This window comes from Haliotis rufescens, unplaced genomic scaffold (genome assembly GCF_023055435.1).
Source record: "Haliotis rufescens isolate VD_foot unplaced genomic scaffold, xgHalRufe1.0.p SCAF_9, whole genome shotgun sequence".
Lineage (NCBI taxonomy): Eukaryota > Metazoa > Mollusca > Gastropoda > Lepetellida > Haliotidae > Haliotis > Haliotis rufescens.
The window spans coordinates 44,601,247-44,612,540 of record NW_025964383.1 but is presented as its reverse complement, the minus strand read 5'-3'; the positions used below and the strand labels follow the sequence as shown (position 1 = coordinate 44,612,540).

Genomic DNA, 11,294 nt, shown 5'->3' with positions numbered 1-11,294 from the left:
TCCTGTAACCCTGGTATTTGCCTAATGGAAATCCAATGCTCTTCAACACTGTCCTTTTTAACAATCGATGATAGGTGGAAATTCAACAATCTGGTTCAATTCATAACGACAAAAAGAGTCATCATGAACATAATTATTCCGAAAACATTTCCAAGTACGATTCATAGGTTCGATTCCTGGTGATCGAGGCTCCTGACAAACAACATGTAAAATTAAATCCATTTGAGATTTCAAAAACTATTAATGGGCATTGTCGAGAAGTGAAAAATGTAGCTTATCTCTGTTGTGGCTCCATTCTTGTGGAGTGTGTGAAGAAACAGCAATGTATCGCTTTATCTCTTGTCTATCAGTCAGTTTGCTAATGTTGAGGTTGCTGTTTCAGCACATAAGACACTCAACTCCAGTTGGGGCATTGTTCGTGACAGACATCGGCCGGTGCTTTCCGACATGTCCGAACAAAATTTTTGGTATAGCTGAAGGATCAAGCAGTGACATCTGTAAAACGTTTTACAAAAAGAAGGGTGTCCATGGAAGTGACAATACCATCTATCTCTTAAAGGGGAAGTGTACAAGCAAAAATCACTTTCTTTCTTTTTCTAAACAAAACGCAATTTTAGAATTAATTAGTATCTGTGTTTGAAAATATACACTCATTTTTTTCACAGTGAAAGTAGGAAGCTCACAATAGTGTGAAAATGATATGCCGTTATGAGGCCTTCGTTTTTCGAGCTAAACAGGCCTGAGTTATCCCCCTTAGATTATGACGTAATTGGTGCCAATTCAACTGGGTCCCTGTCTATTCTCAACGCAAAAGATATCAAGTACCATTTTGCGGTAAAACAACATGGCCTACGACACACTCCGGCGCAGTGGTGACTCAGCATAACACTATGCTGGCTGGCATCTGAGACGCTAGAATCACACACCTTGACCTACACCACGTGAAGCGGCTCTAACAAAGCATGATGACGTCATAATGTTTATCAATTGGCACCAATGACGTCATATTGCAAGGGGCATAAGCCATGGTGTTTTTGTTGTGGAAATAGAACACTTGGTAAATGTGAAAAATATAAATCGTTTTAATGCGAAAAATATGTTAATTTATTGTGATATTTTTATATTTTTGTCTATGACACTTCTAGGTTAACACTTTTAATGTGGAAAAAGTACAAGAAAAATAGGTTAATTTCCGTGTGAACTTGCCCTTTAAGTTTGTGACCTATGAAACTTCCTCGTCGTAGTAAAGCTGGAAATGTTAACATCGGAGTGGAGGTGTCCCCAATCCACTGTGATGTTATAGTTGTCACCATTTTTACCACAGTTCCCGGGTTGATACGAAACAGGAACGTTATATTTACTTCTGAAGCCAAGGCTATTCAAAGAGCCCTGGAATATATTCAGAAACAAAATGCATGTAAAACCAGTTCCTGTGTGCTGCCCGTGATGGTTGCCTGTCTCGGGCCACCGTCTGTCTGTTGTCTTTGCTAACCACCTCTATATTTATGAGGTAGCAGGTCTCTGACCTTTTGATTTGGGCGCTCCGAGTTCGCCGCGTGGAGGACGTAAACGTGATTATGAGTGGGCTAAAGTCCCATACTATCTATCTCGGTCCCGGACATTGACCACACATTCGCCTGGCCATGTTGTGACCACATGGTTATACCTCCTTGCTGTTGGGTCAACATCTCTGCTTGAGCCAACAAGGTAATTAACCTGTTTACTTAGTCCAGCATGTGTGACTGTGTAGACTGACCCTCAGCTAGACGAGTTATGTAACCGATTCAAGTTCAGCTCACCATACATGCCAAACCAAGCTGAGCTTGCCAAAATACGTTTAAGCTGTCTATATTCTCTTAGAGAATTTTGCAGAATTGTATTGAACTCTTTGAGTTTGTCACTGAGTTGGGAAACTATACAGACAGTTGCATTGGAGTCAAACAAAAATCTTCAATTCTATAATAGATGTTACAGACTTAATACAAGTATACTTGTAGATACACCCATTGGGAGTCTGATGGGAAGTAGCGTAAGGTCCAGGTCACTCAGAGTGAATTATCCTGTGTACACGATTCCTTGGATATTATTTTCATGAACTTGATGATAATTTGTACACTGATATCCAGTGAGGGTTCTTGATCAATATTTGGAGGACCTCTCTTGACTCTGAACATGACTCGCATTTCGTGACATTTCCGATTCATTTGAAGAGTTATGGAAAACTCAACTATCCAAATACATGTCATATGTCAAATACACCACTGAGGTGTGCAACTAGAACATTCTAGGATATGATTAGCTGACCTTGAGGGTCAAGATTGGCCTGATATCCATGCTGCTTTCTGGATCGCTCTTCTTCATGCTGCCGTCGGATGGCAGGACTACTGCCGGGCGGCGTCAGGCAATAAATACTTACCTTTTATGCCTACTGTATGAATGGCGGGTGCTACGGGTAGGACAGGACATGCTTACGCTTTTCGCCAACACCTGGCGTCAGTGGTTCTCAGTAGTCCATTCATATAATCTTCGTGGCTATATTACCCTTTGCGTAAAAAAGAAATCTCTTTCAGAGGATAATCAAATCTGGTTATTCTCTTGGTTTACCTTATATATTTATGGAGGTAATTAGAGAAACAGAAAATTTATGCTAAATATGTACTGCATTTGGTATGTGTCTATAGTCCAAACCGAAAGTAATGTGATTCCACCAAGATAGGATATGCCTTTGTTATGAACGTAGTTCGAGGAATCAGCACGTTTCTTGTTTTCACCTTACCTGTAATATAGCAAGAAGTAATATGTGCGTAAGGTATCTGTTTCACATATTGTTGGCATTTAAGCTGAAAAATGTGGGGTTCACGTCCCCTTAAACACTGAATTTCTTTTCCCACCACACCTGCACTCTTTAAAACAAAGATGATTAGTCTCTACATATTTTCCTTGCAGGTGAACATATTTCAAATGGAAAATATGCAAAACAGAGTAGTACCTCTTCAATCTATGATGCTAGTCGGGCTTTAAATAAATCATATGTGTCATCTGGATCATTAACAAAATTTGCCAGCCCGTCCTGGTGGGAGGTCGACCTGAGGGGCTACTTCACCATCAGCAGCATCACCCTCACAGCAGCCACCTACGGGAGATGGAGTAAGTTCATACAGAACACGTCACTTTTGTTTCATTGAGTGATAATGTAGAAACATATATAAAATAGGTTGCACACCATATATCCCACGAATTATTTTATATCAGTTTCAGCGCAATTCAATAACCAAAATCAATTGTGTAGGATGTCACTGGTGATATTTTTCAAGATTTACACACTCTCAGGTTATCTGAACACTTTCCATACAGTGTTGTTAAATGGGAATAGTGCATCACAACACTAGTTTTGCATCAGCAGATCAGCAAAAGGGGATCTTATGTTTGACACGTGCACTGGGATATTCCTTTGTTTGCAGATGTTCACATGAGAAATGCCTTCGTGGAGGTGATGGACAAAGATGTCAGTCTCTGCTCTGATGTCCAGTCGGAGTGGTGTGGGAATGTGTCCAGCACTGTCACTGCTGGGGAAGAGTTCACCTTTACCTGCAATGCTACATTCCCTGTCCGCTTTGTCCGTGTCACAAGGCCATCTACCACCAATGTACACCTCGTTATCGGACATGTGGATGTTCAAGGGGAGGGGGCTAAGAAGCCATATCGTGAGTAAACCATTGATTCACCGTTGGCTTCACAAAAGTCAAATCGGTTCAAAGTCATAATCCCCTATATGTTTGAGCACGGTTAGAGTGAGTGAGTTAAAATGTTTTAGCTTTGTATCTGGTTTAAGACAGGCCCAATTCTATAACAACTGGTCGTAAGAGGCGACTTAACTGATCGGGTTGTCAGTCGCGAAGACTTTGCTGATTGCATGTCATCATACCCGATGTCGTGGGACGTTCATCATAACATAAATGACTGATATGCCTTCCTGACTCTAAAAAGTAACTATATTTTATAGGTTCCTACTACAAACCGTTGAAGAACAAGAAGGTGTCTCAGCCGTTCCTAACCACGTCAGCCATGACAGCCGGAGACTGTGGCATCATTTGTCACCGATATAATTCATGCATCGACTTCAGCTACAGTGCAGTGTCGCCGACCAATGAGAACTGTCTGCTTTCTGACAAAGTGTTGTCTTCATCTGAAGATAACTTTTGGACAACTTACACTAGCTTCTGTATGTAAACATTCAACTAAAATATAGCAAGCTTCTCTCACACTTTATGACAACTATGTTTAAAATATAAATATACTCTCGTTGATCCTAAAACAAGCTTCACTTTAAGATTATCATTTTGTAAGTTGTCTAGTATTTCTCCAAAAATTGAAATAGTTTCCACCAAATATCATGTTTGCCATGGTGTAATATGGGACTGGGGTCGAATGGTTCTCATAAACGTTTGTGATTAATTGGATTAACTCGGTGACTTGTTAATTTCGTTTCATTCTACAATGACGGTTTTGCAATGCTGATTGATGAGTTGACGCGAAATGACGTCACATTGTATCATTGGGCATTTGAGGTCACCCATTGCATTCGACGACACCTGATGCAATCAGACCATACGCTAACTCGGATTGAAAGTTAGTCATCAATTTTCGCCTCACCCAATGATGATAATGACAAACTCTTTGCACCAAACATTCAGATCGGTAGGTCGAAATATGACAAAAACGTAAAGTCCACCATATGTATTTCCTCAATGTTAAGTAGTTAGGGAGGGAAAAGAGTTGGAATAGTTTAATATTACCTCCCTGTCTAGTATACAGTATAACATACATGTGCCCACTTTCACAGACAATTGATTTGATGACTGACTATGCGTTCAAATATATACGCTGAGTACCTCCTGGCATATATTGATAATAAATGTTGTCCGATCGACCAGTTTGTCGCACTTTTACTTGTTGGCGTTTACCAACCAATGAACAAAGTAAAAGTGAGTGAGTGAGTGAGTTGGGTTTAACGCCACTTTTAACACTATTCAAGTTATATCACAGCGTGTCAGCTTAATGTGATGCAAGGTCTTAGACGATGCAGGTCTTAGACGTTTACCACTTACTGACAAACCAAGAAACATAATCGGGGCGAACCAGGGTTCGAACCCACAACCATAGGTTTCTGGCGTGTCCAAGGGACGCAACTCTGCACAGCGAATCACGGCGCCTCAGACGACTGGACCATCCGTGCACCCCACACAAAGTAAGACATTTTTCACCAAGTTAGGTCGTCGGTTACATGAACATTATTTCATTTATTTCATGATGCTGGGATTTTATCAAAATGTTTTATGAAATTGTCGACGAAAATTCTTGAAAAAAAATAACTATGCTTTAGACTGTTGGAAAAAATGAAATTGTTGCGAGGTGTTTCACATAAAAGCTGAAAAACAATGTCTGATCTTGACACTAAAGACAAGGCACCATTATGTACTGGTGTGAGGCTATTCACAACATAAATGTCAGGTTGACAACTATAATGTATTGAAGGCAGGTTGTTATGAACCATACGTTCCGGCTGCCAGTCTGATAACAACCATACTGTCACATTGTCAGGCAGTAGACAACCAATATGTCCCGCTGTCAAGACTACAATGTTCAGCTGTTGGGCTAAAACACTCAATTCCGAATAAACATAAAAGTAATTATCTTCTAAATATGTCTCATTGTCAGGATGTTAGAACAACAATGTTCCTGTCAGACTATATTTAAGAAACAAACAGCCAGAAAGTATTTGCTTCCTCATCCAGCAGTTCAGATAACTGACTGCCTTACACCGGAGTAGTAATGGTGACTTGGCTTATAACACCTGAACTGACCTCACCCACCAGTCCTGATAACTTACTTCCTTACGCCGAAGTCGTAAAGATAACTTGGCTAATAACTTACAGGATCAGATACATTTCATCGTATCCCAATTGCGTAGATCGATGCCCGTGATGTCAATTGCTGGATTGTTTGGTCCAGATTCCAATTGCTGATTTCATTCAACAATAAACAAACAAACAAACAAACAAACAAACAAACAGACATTGATTCAGATTTGAAACCCTGTTGTTTGACCCTAGACATATTATTACATAGTGGCGTCACGTGTGAGACACAAATTTCCCACTCAAACACAAATGCAGAGAGAGGGAAAAAATAGGAATGGTATTCATGGATATGGATTGACATTGATAAGAAGTAACTGATGGTTAGAAGCTTGATCGGAACTGTTGCAAGAGTCTTGTCTTGGTAGGAGAACGTGTACATATCACCATGAATATATGAAGATAATGTGAATTGTAAAATAACTCTTCACGGTAAATAAACAAAACACTTGTAGGCCTAATAGCTTACATTGGAGTTGTTTGCATATTCAGGGCTGTGACAAAGTGTGTACTAAAACTGTTTCATTAGAACTTTCCCTTCTGACTTGCATGGCAGGAAACAACGGGCAACAGAAAATCGGAATTGTAAGGACTTTCTTGTCCTGCAATGTTAATGAAAAATCTCAATATGGGTCATATACCTAGGATTGACATGTCTAGTGAGCGTTTGAGTTAATGTTTAAAGTGATGGCGGGAAGTAATCGGTCTTACCTCCTAACTGGGGATCATGGGTAATTACAGCAGGATTTATGTCACCGGTTGTTTGTACTTCATGCTTTTCATTTGAAAAAGCACAAAACAAATTCTTAAATACAAGTTGGTATCATATACGATGGTCAAGAATGGACTTATGTGCCACTGGCAGGAAGATTATACTTTTACACTAATTTATCCAAGTTGTATCACCATTGATAATCCCGGATGGTGATAAAGCAATGCTATACTTAAAATACATATGAAATTATTAAAAATGTATGAAATAATGCTATATCTTTCTGACATGAGTAAGATGATCCTTTAAAGAATTTGAATGATCATAGCTGACCTGTAATCTTAATCATTTTGGATCCAATAACAGTGGCGCTAGCAACGACGTCAACACCCGTGGATTCCTCTGTAAATACAAAGGTGTATGTGTAGCTATAGATATCACATAGACACATCTGGGAAGTATGAAATAAGCTGATAAGTACCTCCTTTTCCTTCTATAGCACATTATCAGGAGTTTGTTACACATTAATACATATTCGCCTCCAACAACATCATTTTCTCTGTGATATTTGTAATAGCCTTTGAATTTTAATTACAAACCCACAGCCACAACAAAGGGCAAATCCCTTTTCTAAAATCGCATAATTGTGTCTGCGTGAAAGCTATGATGGATAAAGTTACATTGTGACCAAATGACAACTGTTTATTTTGTTTTCAGTTTCAGTTTATCAGCACACGTAGTAGGTGGGCATAAGAAGTACTTGCTTTTGCATGTCTAAATCGCAAGTTCTAAGGTTGAGAATTTATGTCAAAATAGCTAGTAACTAAGTAAGGATAAGATTTATGGATGAACAGCTTCTTTATTACAATTAAGAGCGACGTTTCGGTGTAGGTTCTAACACCGATATCAAGCAAGTTGTTCATCGATAAATCTTATCCTTACTTAATGCTCCAACTTCTAAATGCCTATCAAAGAACTTTGCTAGTTACTATTCATTTAAAGGAGTAGGAAGGACATTTTTTAGGATCCCAGAGGCATATATTTTCAAAACATCCAGTGAAAAATAAGTTAGTTTGCAGAACGCCCCTGTAGACCAGAAGTTAATACGGTCAATCCCTAACTGAAATAAATCCAAAAGATGAAACAACGGCAATGGGAACAATGTAATGACGTCACGCAAACCAATCTCAGCAAGATGCTCACTGGTGGAAATTATCACTGCTCAACACTGAGAGCTACATTTGGTAACAACACCTATTTAACCGCGAATTATACAGTCTGCATGTTGGATTTTATTTGTTGTTAAACTCTGTATTCAGCAATATTCCAACTACATGACGGTGGCCTTTAAAACATCGAGCCTGGACCAGGGAACCAAATATTTTATGTTATGACCAACGTCACACATTCTCGGGTGAAGCTACCATCAAAGTCGCCGATCCTGGCCAGGGGATTTATTCAGTCACTACTTGTGACAAGCTGTTCCTGGGGACCTATGCTGAGCTTGGCTACCTTCATTTAATTTCCTCAATTATGCGTTTTTCTTCCCATCCTGTAGTTCTTTAGGAATCTCTACGTTAGAAGATAGGACATGCTTGACTGTACATTTCTACCGAGTGGCCTTACTAATGAAGAGTGATTAGAGTAATATCATGAATATTTAATATTTTGTGTCTGAAACTGATGCAAAGTATTTCTATAAACCGAGTCTCACCACAACACAACAAGCCGTCAATTGAAGATGTTGGTCCTCTGTGTTCTCGTTTGTGGAGCCCTTTACACCAGCGTTACAAGACTGCAGAACATATATGTACAAAGTAAGTACTTTCAATGTTTCAGAATATTTGACTTTTACATTTGCATGCCATCGCCTGGTTGCCCTGTACGTCATCGTCACACTCGGAATATTCTGTACCTGCACATTAATGTGGGCAGCGATGGAGTAGTGATATTGCCTGAATTCACGGCAACACACCTCCCAATGACCCCTCTGTATATAGTTCGTACAACATGACAGATGACGTTAAAAACATTTTAAGTAAGGTTAACAGACATTGGGTTTACATTTACATATGTGTCACGACGATTGAGCGTAATGTGATTGTTGTTGTAAATTTGTGACTTGAATCAATCAAAGAAATGGTGGTATGACGCCATATTGATTTCTCCGAATGCTGGGTCGAGATGACCCTTGACATCAGGTTGAGCAGATAGTGCTGGAGGCCGTAAACATCTCATCATCAGACATAGCTTGTCTAAGCAAACTTTCAACTTTATGTCCTTTCTCCACCATTGATAGCATTTAACGAGTCTGAATCCAGTTGATGGCCATGGACTTATATTCTCTCAAATTCGATACATAAAGTTGCGTGTGAAAGTCGATGTGTGATGTGTCTTTCATTGTTACAGACATAAAGAGTTAAATATCAAAATTAAACTGTTAGTGAATTAGAATTGGCAACTTCGGTGCCATTGCCATTGTCGCAAAGTAGTTTCCTTTAACATCCAACATATATAGCCCCAATTTGCTAATGATGAATGGCATAGATGCTCAAGGTCTAAGCGTCATAGTATATATCGTGCATTTTGTACGTGTCATGCAAACTGCTAAACCGTTTTCTCAATTGACTAAAATATTCTGACACTGAAATTGGATGCTTGAAACCATTATGAGGTTTCATTATAATTTTGTTCACTGAAAGTTGATCTTTTGTGAATAACTGGAAAAGAATACTACATACATAGTCATACAAATGGTTATATTACATAGATTTAGTTACTTAATGACTATTAACGTGGTGTAGTGGATAGAGCATCTACCCGGAGAGTGAAAGGTCGTGGGTTCGTTAAAAGGCATTGAAAGATGTTCGTTTTTATTTGCTTGACGCTCGGAATGAAGGGCTGGACGGCTCGGAGTTATTCATGTTAAACTGCGGCATGGTATCTCATAATGGCATTAGTTCGGCCTAGTACAAGCACACACACACAGACAAACACACACACACACACACACACGCGCGCGCGCATGCACGCACACGTCATGCATGCACGCACGCACACACACGTTGCTATAAAAATGCAATGATTTCACTTCCCTTAGTTACTTATTTCATATTTGTCAGTCTTGTTCAACTGTTCAACAACGTATGCTTGTCATGAGAGGCGACTTACTGGATCGGTGGCTCAAGCTTGGCGATCTTGTTTATTGGCGACTCATTGACGGCGTGGAACATCGCTCATAATATCAATCACTGGAGTGTCTGGTCTAGCCTCGTTCATTTGCAGGCTGCTTGACTATTAAGCAGTGTAGCATTAAGCAAAAACCGAATGAAGAAATCAGTCAACGAGCCGTTTTCATGTTTGTACTTCAAACGGTGATGCACGCTGGATGAATGCTAAACAAAATGTAGCCATCTCTATGGTTGTCGGAAAAATGTCAACTTGTCCCTTGACATATATGAACTATTATCGACTATCCTCATTACTGAGAGACATCCAACCACAACACCAATTACAACCTCTACTGTTAACCTCAACATTGAAACTATGACGCAGATTAACCATTAAACACGATGGATAATTACTAGGTATATATCATACAGGACACACCACACAAACAACGGGGAATTATGGATTATTTGTCCTAAGTAAGCAATTGTTGAACAGCGAAGACATGCCACCACTAACTGAAGCACAACAGAATTACAGTGCAGAACGATTAAAAACATGCGACTTGCAGTCAGCTGAAACCTGGGTTCACAATGCACTCCAGACTATAATCTCTACACCCTGGTACATCATTAGACGAAACCAGGTCAGGCCAACCCCGTTGTGGCTGCCGAGGACTGCTTCCTACAGTGGCAAGGGCAAAGCATCCGACACGACAGTTGCAATTTCAGTATTGTTAAAGATATCTGACCAGGTTGTGCGGACAATCATTCGTGCGGAAGGTCTCGAGCAAGACGGTCTGTTAGTAGTCATTTTGATGGTTCAAGCAAGTACGTCCTGTGAGGACAACTGCTTGAACAGCAACGAGTCAAGCATCAATCTGATGACGAAGCTTAAATGTACCAACTTTACTGTGAAACCGTAGGTACCAATGGAACACGAAGGTTGACAGGTTTGGTGGTGGCAGCGATAATTCCCTACACTTGCATTACAAACTAGCAAAGTTTGGCTGATATTGGTGTCGGCGGAAAGTTTTTGTCTATTATCACATCAATGTACGATAAACTGTGTGCCTGTGTTAGAACACCTACTTGGTTATCCAAATACCTTAAGTGTAATATAGGTACCCGTCAAGGATGCATCCTCGGCACTCAAATTGTGGAAAATTATGGAGGACAAACCGTCTTTATTACTAAAGACTGCCCAGCAATATATGCACTAATGTTTGCTGATGACGTGTCATCTATTGCTTATACACCTTTAAATTTACAAAAGAAGATCAATGCCTCGGAACATTTTGGCAATACCAGAGGCATGAAGGTAAACTTGAAGAAAACTAAAGTTATGGTATTCAGAAATGGCGGACCCCTTAGACATTATGAAAAATGGAAATTTAATAGTGTATATATTGAAACAGTGTCGTTTTATAGATATTTGGGTATTGTGTTCACGCCTTAACTTGTTTGGACTAAGGCACTTAATACTCTTGCTGCCCA

General features: G+C 39.7%; 1 protein-coding gene across 1 annotated transcript; it reads left to right on the top strand.

The window, feature by feature from the left end:
- The first annotated feature begins 2,436 nt into the window (after positions 1-2,436).
- LOC124145120 (fucolectin-like) lies at positions 2,437-4,864 on the top strand. The gene is made up of 4 exons (XM_048390434.1): positions 2,437-2,452; positions 2,947-3,147; positions 3,462-3,704; positions 4,004-4,864. The coding sequence occupies exons 1-4, from the start codon at positions 2,437-2,439 to the stop codon at positions 4,228-4,230; spliced, it is 687 nt and encodes a 228-aa protein (XP_048246391.1). The 3' UTR covers positions 4,231-4,864.
- The last annotated feature ends 6,430 nt before the right edge of the window (positions 4,865-11,294 follow it).

Excerpts from the sequence above, each read along its gene's own strand:
- LOC124145120 (XM_048390434.1), top strand. Across the intron at positions 3,148-3,461 it reads AGCCACCTACGGGAGATGGA|ATGTTCACATGAGAAATGCC; the intron begins GTAAGTTCATAC and ends CTTTGTTTGCAG. Across the intron at positions 3,705-4,003 it reads GGGGGCTAAGAAGCCATATC|GTTCCTACTACAAACCGTTG; the intron begins GTGAGTAAACCA and ends TATATTTTATAG.